Here is a 12,994-nt window from a genome sequence, read left to right as displayed (position 1 = left end):
GTGAAGAATCTTATTGCTGGTCAGGATGGTGCTTGGAAACAAGATCAAATATAATAATAATAAAATCCCACAGTAAATATTGTTTAAAATGGTGTTGTGTAAATGCCAACAATAGTCTATTTAATGTGTTTTCTTCTTAATGTCCTCAAATGAAATAGATGGCCAATTTTTGTTCTATGATTCTCTAGGAAACGCCTAATACTTCAAAAAACATCCATGTGTCACATTTTGATTTGGTACAAAGGAATATTTGTTGTAAAGCATATCAGGCCTTCTGGCATAGAAACCCAAGTTGCTTTCAAGATCAGCAGTTTGTTCTCTAAATTGTTCTTATTATTTTTGAAAGTGGTATCTTCCTGGGTTTGCACCAAGTACAAACCCACAGGAGAGGGCAGGTAGGTGAACCCACAGCCCATACCTGTACTAGGATCCCTACCCAGTTCGAAACAGCCTGGCAATAGACTGTTTTTGACAGAACCCAGTATTACAGATGCAAATATAAGGAGCTTCAAGGTTATGTGCAAAAGAGATGATGAACAGCTTAATATCTGTGTTGTTTCAGTGATGGAGATAGCGAAAGGGGTGCAACAGGAGATGCACTAGGGGACGGTACACTCTCTCTCTCTCTATATATATATATAAGAATTTTTTATAATATATTATATATTTTTAAAAAAATATTTATGTAACCTTTAATGACAGCTATGGTGAAATCAGAAAATGTCTTGTCTGAGACAAAGAAGCCTGCAACTCCAACACTTCGATGCATGCATAGAACACAGATTTAACCTAGTGCCAGCTTAGAACCATTAGTTAATTTCAAAGACCACCTGGATTTGTAACTTTGCTGTCTTAAAAAAAATTGACTTGTGTTGGTTTTCAAAATGTTCCTGCCACAATTCAGGGACCAGATGGGAATGGCAGGGAACACATTTATGGGACATTTCCTAGAGGGCCAAGAATATGGGGTGCATCCCCATGTAATATAATCATGAGATCCACTGTTGGAACATGAAATCAACAAAAAATCAACATAATGATGTAACCAACCAAAATGAAACTGATTCTAGAAATTCAACTTTTCAGAGCAGGAAAATTGCTCATGTTCTATATCCACTGTAACAAGTCACCAAACAATCACTTACAATGTCATAAGATTTAGATTCAAAACAGTAAAATCATTAATCCACAAAAGATTGACATCAACTAAAAGCCCAGGAAGCAGGCTAACACAAATTAATGTATGCAGTTCCTTTTCCTGCAGGGCCCAGCCAAGAATAGAAAAGTCCTCTTGATAGAGGACTGACTATTGAAGATTCAACATAAAAACACAGTGTGCTGAAGAGTTTTAGCAATAAATATCAAGTATCAAACTTTGTTCATTGGGAACACTTTGAGATCTTAATGAGAATCCTGCAAAATCAACTACAAATGGTAAGTGTCATGTTGGTTCAGCCTCAAGGTGGGATATTTTAAGAATTCAACATTTACCAGAAAGAGAACAAATAATCCCAGTCATTAATTTCAGAATTGCATACTTCAAGAAATTTGAAGTCAGAATTAGTCAAGATAGCATGCATTCAAAGTTTTGGGGCAACAACAAAAATTATCCAAATGGGTAGAAGTTAAATATTAAAACTAGAGCAAATCTTATAGTAGGGTCCTGGAATGCACTGAGAGGCATAAAAGGCTTGAGGTGCAAATCCTTACATTGTTATTACTAATACTGTGGTGGAATTATCACCTTGAACATTTTAAATACTTCTAAGAGCCCATAACAGATCCATGTTAAAAAGAATCACCACAAATATATAACAAATAATTATTAGAACTTATTATAAACACAAATGTAGCCCACATTATAAACCTTTTCATAGATTTTTTAATATGCTATCTTCTTGGAAAAGTATGATTGATGGCATTAGCTGCATATTTTATATCTGTCAATTTTACAAATATTTAGGATTACATATCCATAAAGAAATTGGCTGCCAATATTCCCACACATTCATCAACTCACCACAACGAAGTCCACATTGATGTGAAGTTTAAAATGTGCCTCTTCACGTCAACTAATGCCTAGTGTGGTAGTTGTGAATTGAAAGAGACATTCATTATGCATTATGCATGATAAACAAAACATTTGACATTCCTATTCTATATTTTGCAAACAACAATGTATGCACAATCCTTTTTCCAACACACAACTGTTGTGCATGCACGTGTCTGTGTTAGATTATATTGTCTTAAAAACCATCTACAAGCTTCTATTCACCTCATCCTGCAGCCTTATGTTTACCCGGAACTTGACATTTAGATCTCACGGTCAATCTCTTCACCACCAATATTTATGGAATGGTTTCCTCTGATAGAAATAATGTGATTCAACAGAGCAGCATATAAAATAGTCTTAGAAAAACTTACACTTTCACTAAATGGACACAGAAAAAGGAGTCTTCCTATCAAAATATGAGTGGTTCATTTATTTAGGTTTACACCCAAGCATTTATCAATACACTACTTCACATTCAAGTTGGTTGTTCCTCTCGACACTTCTTTTTCTCATTCATGATTATTTCCTAGTGTTTGCTTTACACTTGAGCATGATACAAGGTGCAAAAGATTCAGTGGATTTGAGAAGGTGAAAATTTGCCAAAAACCAGAAATTGACAAAGGTTTCAATCCTTGCATTAACCAGTCAATAGGTGTGTTTGTTATTTCTATTGGATCATTACGACTGACAACGTATTAAAATAATATCAAGTTGATCTTCCCAATTTAATAGAGTGGTCTGACAACATAGAAGTTGCATAGACGGTCCATTTGTAGTGTCTGTCAGCCAGTTAGAACTGAATTGTTTCCACAATAATTCAGAAATGGCTTTGACATTTGACAGCTTAGGAACTACGATCAATTGGGAAGAACTGCTCACTTTAAGTATTGAAATTGAGGAAAGAATGCTCAGTTATGCACTGAGACTACCTGGGATTGGGATATGCAAGTATTGAATGGTTATCAGAGGCATTGAGGAAAATACAAAACAAATGGTCAAAAAGCCTACTTTTCCATGCCCAGTCTGCCTGAATTTGCCCAGGTTTGTCCCACAGTTGGAACTTGACCAGTGCCTGGGACCGGCAAACCTGGTAACCTAGATTTAGAAAAAGGGATCCAATCTGATGATCAAATGGATCAAAGCACTACATGCATATAATTTCTTCTTTCTCAGCTCAATTGCACTTCAGGGTCAATATTCACAACAACCTAAGGACTGAGGAAGCATGATGCATTATTGCCATACCTATGTTTCATCATTGGAGAAAAACCCAGTTCCCTCCTATTGAAAACTATAGCAGCTGCCAGCAGTACTTTATACTATGATTTTAAGGAGGATATGGAAAATACCAAAAACTCGGTTTTTTTCAATAACCTTCACTACAGAGAATTAATTACATCAAATAATTATACTTCCACAAAGGAAATGAAGGTTATAAAATGTTGTGGGTTTCAAGATAGCACAAATGCCTGCCAGATATTTTTGTCTCCCTGCAGAATTCAGAGCTATGTAGAAAAGTTCAGTGGACTGACCTTCAGAGCCACAGCCAAATAGTAATTGGACAATCAAATTGTTGAGAAGATCCTTGTCAACTAACCAAATCAGGAAATTGTGATTAAGTTCAAATTAGTGACTTTTACTTTTTAATTGATAATATTTTGAATGTAAAATCAGGATTAAAATATTTATTTGATAATTTAAATTATATCAACATAATTTTACTAGAAAAGATATTAGTAGTTTAGAGATAATTTTAAAATCCCCAATTAATTGGGTAATCGAGAAAAATAACATCTTAGAATTAAATGGTAAAAATTTAAAATCCCCAATTAATGGGGTTACCAAGGTAAATAAGAATCATCCTAAAGTCAAATGGCAACCTCCTCAAACTAGGTTCATTAAACTCAAATTTAATAGAGAGACAAAAGGCAACCAAGGTCCAGCTGATGTGTGGGTGGTTTTAAGGTCTTCATCAAGCTCTTTCATTAAAGAATGTTCATTCTTTTTGGCTCTAAGATAAACAATGATGAGGAAGCATTAATTCTTCTTGAAGGACTGAAACTAGCCAAACCTCTAAAGTCAAATCATTAGTGATGGTTGCCTCGAGGATTATTTGAAGAATGGAAATCATAAGTATTATTGATGAAGTTCAGCTGATTGGTGACAGCTTTGAAGTTGTGAAGTTCAGAACGTGTTACATAATGTGCCACAGTATAGCATTTTGAGTAGCTAATATCAGTGTCCCCCAACATCTTTTGTCAACAAATTTTAGTGTTAACCCAGATGTGTGGTAGATTGGTAACAATCTTCATGTAAAGGTTTAGCATCTTTTTCTGCCAACCTCTCCTTATTTTTGGACTTCTGTAATGATTTTCAATAATTCCTTGGTCTAATGGTATTTATGTTTGCCTGCCAAAAGTGATGCAGCGCAAGGCAGGAGAGTCCCCAAAGGAGATGTCTTAGCCTCCAGCAAACAACCACACAGCGGAATATAAACAATAACACAGAGATTTAGATCCACACAATGCCAATTCTCATTATAAGATTTTCATCCAACATGCCCGGCTGTAAGGCCTTCCGGGTTACAGCCAAATACATCAACAATTACAATAACAGTTCAGCAAGATCTCACAAGATCCAACCCACTAAACTCGTGCTCACAAGCCACCAAGCAACCTTCTTGTTTCCCAAGCCACACTTAGCTACTAGCTCTGCTCAAAGTTCGCTCCTCTGCTACATATCTTCTCCTTGTTGGACGATATCTCCCAAAATCCAAATGCCTACAACACTACCCAAGCCCTCCTTAAATACTTGCACGGCCATAAGTCGGCCTGTTGCAATTACATTAATTAAATACACCTTCATTAAATATTAACCCTCAAGCCACCAATCAGCTTGCAACAAACATTAAGTGCATGACATAAAATTAAATACTCAGGATAGGCCTTAAGTTTACAAAGCATAATGCATAAGACCACTTAAGAATACGCGCACTTATACATAGGTCCACGTGCCATCCCACTATCCCAATCCAAGAGCACATACACCAACTCCCTTGGATCAAAGTTCGCGAATACAAACTCCAAGGTCTGCTAGTAAATAGGAACACATTACCAACAACCACTAAAATGACACTAACTCCAAGACGATGACTTCAAACATCACGCACACTTAAGGAAAGGTTCCGCAATATACCTCGAACAGATTCCGAACTGTGCGAATCATAACTCCACGAACTCAAGCACAAAGCCCCTATATATAGGGTTGCTGACTTCCCTAGGATGCTCGTGTATCAAAAAGGTACCAAACATTCAGCTTTGTAGATATGTTTATGCTACATCAAGAACATTCACCTCAATTTTACATGAATTTCTGCAGAGTTGTATGGCAGATGATTTTTCATTTGCAATTTGTAGTGCGGTTTTGTGCATGACTTTTATGAATTTTTTCTCTTGTAGACTTGAGTTGAGATTTTGTAATAGTCAACAATATGCCTAGAGGCAAGTGATGACTACATTGTGGTGTTGCTTTGACTTCTCAATTAAAAATGTCTTATACATCAAAGACTCTACATCAATAGATTTCGTCAAAGCAATCGTTTTAGAGGAAAGTGGATGATACTAGAGTTTTGCAAGATAAACCTTTTTCGTGGACCAGCTCGTACTCGAATCTAGGAACACCCATTTGTTGTTGGGGAGCAGTACCACTAAGCTTGTAGCCCAATTGTGACTAGTCAACCCACAGACTATAAGGGTGGCTCATTCACAAACATCACCCTTAAGCCACACAATGGGTGATTGAGGATCCTAGCAACCTAACTCTAATTACATGTTAAGCCTTTTCCATGGCCCAGCTAGGATGTGAACCAAGGACCATCCATTTGTTGTTGTAGTGAGTTGTACCTGAGCTATCAGCCAACTTGTGACAAGTCCATCTATGGTCCAAATGTGGACCATGTTAGTGATATGTAGCTTCAAGAGATATTTTTGCATACTGTTGTGAAGTTTTCACACCATCGCCCCAAAATCTTTGGGGACCCCCTTTTTTCTAATCGCCTTGGCAAATTTTTGGATTGTCCAACAATTTTGAGTTTTGAAAATTTTGAGCCTTGGACACTTTCAGGGCCAATGGGGAGAAGGTTAGATTTATTTTCACCCGGTTTCAACTTGATTTTCTAGAGCCACCAATTTCATCCTTGAGCCGAACAAATTTTAAAGAGCAACACTTGGTAGGATAAAATTGTAAATTTTGTAATTAGACATTTTTCTTTTAAAAATTTGGATATAATTGCGTAAATTTGGATAATTTTCAAAAATGAAAATTTTGTTAAATTTGGTCTTTTAGAAAATCTTGATTATTTTTGGTGAAAAAGACTAATTTTTGTGATGGTGAAATAAAATTGCAAAAATCGATTTTTGGCTTTAGAAGAAATTTTATTTTATTTTTGTCCAAAAAAAAAAAAATTTAAATAAATAAATAAATTTATTGGCATAGCAAAATCGATTTGGGTAAGAAATTGCAAAAAATTGATTTTAATAGATTAAAATTGTCTTGAAAACTTTTTGCCTTTAATGAAATTGGTAATCTAATATTGAAAAATGGCTTTTGGTTAGCCAAAATCTTATTTTAATGACGTATTAATTACTAAATCCTCATTAAATGAAAATATTTAACATCTCCAAGGCACCATTTAATTTCTTTTTGCAATTTAAAACTAATTGGCAATTTTAAAAGTTAATTTTCATCATGGCAAAATTAATTTTGGTTAAGTATTTAATTGTGGGCCATAATTTTGCATTAATTATTTGTTTTTCTTTCTCCCAGGGTCCAAGAAGAAAGTTGGGTATAAGAGGAGGCCTCTCTCCCATTTCTTCCTCACTTCACTTCTCCTTCTCAAGGCGTTGGTGATTTTGCAAGAGCAGATCTGCACTTTTCTTGCTTGGCAAATTTTGTGGAGGGCGAAATTTGTGGGAGCCAAAATTTGTGGGAGATAAAATTCTGATTTTTGCAAGTGGCTGCAATTTTTGCCCTAAGTTGGAAAATTTTATTTGGAGGTGAATTGCATGATAAATTTCTAATTTGCAAAGGGATTTGAACTTCTTGAAAGTCATATCCTAAGTTCTGAAAAGTCGCTGTAAGTTTACTGGTTAAGGTGAATTTTCATCATCTAGAGTTGCAAGGAGTGCTTAAGCTGACATCCATCTTTCGTTCTTGTCTAAGGATTACTCCGCTTGGTTCTTCTTGCCTTTTGGTCCACCACTCTACCATCCCATAATAGGGCGACGAGCATGAAGGATGATAGTGCAAGTAAGAATCCCAAGCGAGCGAACACTAAGAAAGACAAAGAGGATATGACGTCCAAAACTTCCTTCTTCTCGAAAATGAAGTGAATAACCGACACCAATATCTGTACAGTGGACATGATACGGATGAGGGACAGACTGAAGGAAGGACAATCCCCCTTGGCAAAGAAGATGTCAACGAGACAAATTTTAGATCGAAGTTGGATGAGTTGGGAAAGGTTGCTATCAAGAAAAAGCATTTGGGCACCCTTTCCTCTCTCAATGCTTTTATTGGATTTGAGAAAGAATATGAGAAGGATCACGAAAGGATACTACAAGCAGCAAGTGGCGTGGCGAAGTCAGCGGAACTCAGGGCAAAGCACACACCCTGTCCTCCTATGGGAGAAGTTAACGAAAGGCTAGCTAAGTTCATTTCCTTAGCTAAGAAGATGAAAGAAAAAGAAAGAGTTATATTAGAAGATCATTTGATGTAAGCCCAAGAGGCGAATTTCCCTTTCTTCCAGAATACGACACGTGTCTATTTCTGATTGGCCACCATTTTGGTGCCTTCTCATTGGTTGCCACTTTTTGCACTTTTTTCATTGGTCCATTGATGAGGTGGCGTCTTCTCATTGGCCGATGGGGTGGCAACCCTAATTAGGGTTTTGAGGGTCCAATCTGGATCGTTGATCTTGTTTTGATCTCCACCATTCGTTGTATTTTTGGCCCCTATAAAAGGCCATTTGCTCTCATTTGTAAAGTGTCGGAGAAATTGTTGCCCAAAATTGCTCTCTTTTTCATTGTTGCGATTTGCATGTTGATTAAAAACATTGGGTATTATTGCATGTTTTCTACTTCCACTTAGATTTTTTTTCAAGTTGTTAAAGTTGGTTTCATTTCAAGTTGCTAAGTAGGAGTGAAGTAGATGGATAGTTGTACGGTAGCATTGGTAAATGTTTGATAGGGATCAATACTAGGCCACTAGCATCCTAGCGGCTAGTTGGGAAGCTTTGTGTGGTAAACTAGTTTATTTTTCCTTTGAATCATTGCACTTGTGGAAGTGAGGCCACTGGTCAGCTCTCATTAGGTTCGATCCCCGTCCATTTGCTAACCTTCCATTCATTGGAGTAGGAGTAGAATAGTGAATAGTTGGGTAGTTGAAGTTTAGAGAGAAGAAAGTTAGAGTAGATCAAGTGATAGAACTCATCCATTCACCTTCCACAACCATTGCTTTCCCATCAACATTATCATCGGCAAACACACCCTCCATCATCGCGACCATCAACATTATCTGCCTCCGCACATTTCACAAACCGAGTCGTCATCTCCATCATTCCACCAAAGTCCAAGTCATCCTCAAATGAATAGCGTAAGGCCGCCTACGTGATTAACAGCAAATCACATCGATAAAACTAAGCGAGTATCCAACGGTGTAAGGAACATTGGAGTTATACTCATGTCTCATGAGCATTAACTTTTCAAGAGAGGAATTGTATGTTTGATATTCCGTGTCAAATGTTCAATTGCTAATATGTTATGTAAGTGATACAAAACTCGCATCAACACATACCTGCAAAAATCTTCTGTCTAAGCCTGCCATTGCATATTGTAATTTGCTGGGCTTCTATATCCTACGTGGTATGTATATTCACAACGAAGACATCTGAATGTTTCTTATCTCTTCTAGGGGAGGAAATGATCGAATATATCGATTGATATTAAAGAGCCAATTATTTTGTGTAATAGTGATTGGGTGACTTGTCACAGCAGTTATAGATTATCTCTTATGGTGGAGGCATTATGGAATATCATAATATGAAGCGGTTTGAATATTTGATGAACATGTAGTAGTTTGGATGTCTAGAGAACGTGTAACAATTCCTGTTCTAACAACACTTGGCTTGGATTGTCGTCATTTAATTTAGCTTCACTAAGTTGGAGCTGTATCGAGAGAAATGGTAGACAATGAAGAGTTTACCCATTCATATTAGAAAGCTTGATTCTGTTCCATTTTTATCTGTTATTCACAAGTTTTGGTTTGGTCTTTTCCCACAACATTCTGTATATTCTGCCAAAAAAAACATCTTTCTGTGTTCAGTTCATCGGATGTTATGGAGATTCTTTCGTGTAGAATCGGAGATTAGCTATATTGCGGTGTTGTATTGTTTCAGACTTTTTTTATTTTGTCTGGCATATAATGTATTATTATTCTGCTGTTTCTGGAGATTCAGTCTATTGATGATTGTAAAAATCAAACTCTCATTACTATTCAATAAAGGTGATTTTATAGTGTGGCAAGGTTTTCCCCCTCGAGTTGGAGGGATTTCCCAGGGTAACATTTATATTTTGTGTCTTCTGTGATCTATTTTGTTTACTGTGTTATTTCTGCTATATAAATCAGCAGCTCAAAGCTAAGAGGGTTTTTTTCCTGAACCTTCAGCGAATCCAAAAGGTTTTTGCCATCAGGAAAAGAAGATGAAAACCCATTCTTTTCAAATAAAAATGAGATCGATTCAAAAAACAAAAAGCCCTTTCGGGAAAACAATCCTGCAATTTATAACTATTCTTTAAGGAAAAATGATATCGTTTCCAATTTGTTTTGAGATTTAGCCCTTTGCAGGCCTCTCTAGTTTATGGTAATACCACAAGCTTACATTGTTTAAATTCTAACTGTGCAGTAGTACTAAAAAATGTAAGATATGATTGCCAATTGTATGTTATTTTGGATGCCAAAACCGTTATTGATCCTCAAAGTTAGTTGGAGATTTCTTCTTTTTAGGACATACATATCTTGCAAAGTCCATATCATACCGAGAACAAATGATAATGTGATTTTTAGGTGACTCCTTGTGTTTATTGGTTGCACAACTTCCTTTCTCCAATTGCAGTTCTCAAAAGCACCTTTTTGTGTGATTGTGTTATGGAAAACAAGGTCCACACTGATCTGTAGGGAGCAGCAATAGTGTTTTGTCTAAAAAATATGGTCTATTGTCTGACCATACCTTTGCAGCCAGCTGTACCTCCTATAGGGAATGTCAGTCTATATTTGTTTTTCATTAGGGGAAAAACAGGTTTTGAAGGGGACCCAACCCTTTATTTGAGAGGGATCTGGAACCCATCAACAACAAACAGCTGTGCATTAGGACTATCATTTCAAAGCAGCAGCTAACCATCAGCAGAAGAACGGCAACCTAGAAAAATATTTACATACATCACCAGCTGAAATAACAACAGTCCATAATCTTACAACTCCAAGAACAGGGTTTTCAAAGGCTCCCCTAACCTTAAACAACACATGGGTTTCACCAAGCACACATAACCTAAAAGTACATGATTTTTAACAAAGCTCCCATAACCTTTACTTTCACCAACCACCAGTTAAAACAATAAACAGTTCACACTCACTGGAAGAAACACGAACCAAGGGTAAGCTGCTTTAACCTGTGCATTGGGTTTTAACAAGTCCCCCAAAACCTTAAGATTGGGTTTTGAAATGGCTCCAACAACCATACTCTAGCCAACAATTGAGGCACCCTACCGGATAGTTTGCCACTTTCCAATGAAGCTCCTCCTCCCTACCTCAATAGGAGAGGAGGACACCTCCAAAGGAACAGCCTAGAAGGATAGAACAAGAAGGAAACTGTTAGAAAGGTCAGGGTTGCCATTGCACCAAAAGATCGACTTGTCAATGCCCAATACAACCAATAGTCTTATAAAACCACAAGAGGCAGTTAAGCCATCTCACAAATCCTGCGAGGCACATTGGCCCACTGCCAACAATCCCCCTCCTAGCGTCACTCGCCATGGCTTGCAAGATTTGAACCTATGACCAAGCTCTAATACCAATTGTTACAAAGGTTAGGGTTGCCACTGCACTAAAAGATCGACTTGTCAATGCCCAATACAACCAATAGTCTTATAGAACCACAGGAGGCAATTAAGCCAAGTCGCAAATCTTGTAAGGGATGCCAGCCCACTGCCAACAAAACCCCCACTCCGTAAACATTCACAAAGGGACAATAGGGTTTTGAAAGGCTAAAACCTTCAACATGGGTTTTACAAAGGCTCCCAAAACCAAACAACATCTGATAACAAAGGCAATCCACCAATCAGTCTACCACACTTAAGCAAAACTCCTCTCCACCTCAATAGGAGAGGATCCCACCTCAAAAGGATCAGCAAAGCAGTAGTCAACCTGAGAAAAAAACCAGAGCCCAAATCATTCCTATCCTCAAGCAGCCACAACCAGGATTAGACTAGATGAAAACACCATTTAGCTTTCTTCAGAAGCAAAAATCCACCTCCATAGGATACATCGCCACCTCACTAGACCACAAGAAAAAGGAAAAAAATAGCCAAAAGAGCCTACATCATGACTGCAAGAAGAAGCCCCACCTCAATAGGTATGGTCTCCACCTCAATAGAAGCCTCTCGGAGGAGAGACCAGCCAAGAACAAACAACCCTAAAAAGACAAGGGAGCAAGAACCACTGGCCACAAGGGGAAGCAAAAAAAGCCCCCACAAACCAAACCCAAAGAGCCCTTGAATGTTGAAAACTAGCAACAACCTCCTGCCAACAACAAAAAGCAAAACCAAAGAAGGCACCCAACACAAACAGAAAAAAGCATCCAAGAAGAGGCAAAAAATCCAACAAAGCAAACGGGAACAGCCCTAAGGCAAGGCAAAAGAAAAACCCACACCAAAATAATATAAACACCAACCAAAGGAAAGCCACAACACGAGCACACACAGCACAAAAGGATCATGTACCAAAAGAACCCAGAACATCATACCATAGAACCCAGGGAAAAAAGGGAACCAACACCAAATCAAGGGCCATAGGCAAAGAATGCAACCTCGCAACCATGCAAAGAAAGAAGAGAGAACAAAGCACAAAAACAAACCAAGCAATCAGAGAGGAAAACCTCAATTACCGGATTAGTGCCCTCCAAGCCGAATCTGGATTTGGGTCTGATCCGAATTCGTGCAGATCCGAGTAGGCTCCTTGTTTTACACAGTGAATTCGTCTAGATTCGTGGCCCACGAATCCACTGTGTAAAACAAGGATCCTACCCGGATCTACATGAATCCAGGCACGAATCCTCAAGGATCCAATGCGATTCCTCAAGGATCGACGGGTTTAAGTGGGTCTAAGTTATTTAATATGACTTTTTTTATAAAAAAAAAATCTTTCTAGTCCTAAAATGACCCTTTTATGCACTATATATACTAAAAACTGAGAGAAATATACATTATATATATATATATTCACAAATCCTCCACGAATCCTATTTAAGAAAAAAAAATTGTGAATCCACGGATCCAATTCACGTGCCCGAATCGGATTCATATGCCGACACAAACCAAGAAGCCAGCAAAACACACAAACCACCCAAACAAAAGCTGGCAAGAACACAAAATGGTAGGAGAAGCCAAACCAAAAACAGCAACAAACACCCAACACAAAAAGACAGAAAGAAAAGGAAGGTCTGCAGAGAAAAATGCCCACCAAACAGCACCGCCACTGCCAAAAGGCCACCACAATGCACAGCTCGCACAAGGAAAAGGCCACACGGCAGAAAAAGACCTAGGAGCTTTCAACACAGAGGAACCCTACAAAACAAGAGACAAAAACCACAAAAAAAGAGTGCCTCCCCAA

General features: G+C 37.8%; 1 protein-coding gene across 1 annotated transcript in view; it reads right to left on the bottom strand.

The window, feature by feature from the left end:
• Positions 1–1,042: 1,042 nt before the first annotated feature.
• Positions 1,043–12,994, bottom strand: part of LOC149543116 (NADH dehydrogenase ubiquinone 1 beta subcomplex subunit) — a 31,014-nt gene continuing 19,062 nt past the window's right edge. The window contains exon 5 of the mRNA XM_089798022.1: positions 1,043–1,413. Within this exon, the coding sequence (XP_089654148.1) occupies positions 1,402–1,413 (12 nt within the window). The 3' untranslated portion in view covers positions 1,043–1,401. The remainder of the gene's footprint in view (positions 1,414–12,994) is intronic.

The sequence above is a fragment of the Cupressus sempervirens genome, chromosome 8 (genome assembly GCF_028749045.1).
Source record: "Cupressus sempervirens isolate cs-2001-9-10 chromosome 8, ASM2874904v1, whole genome shotgun sequence".
Classification (NCBI taxonomy): domain Eukaryota; kingdom Viridiplantae; phylum Streptophyta; class Pinopsida; order Cupressales; family Cupressaceae; genus Cupressus; species Cupressus sempervirens.
This window is presented reverse-complemented; position numbering and strand designations above follow the sequence as displayed.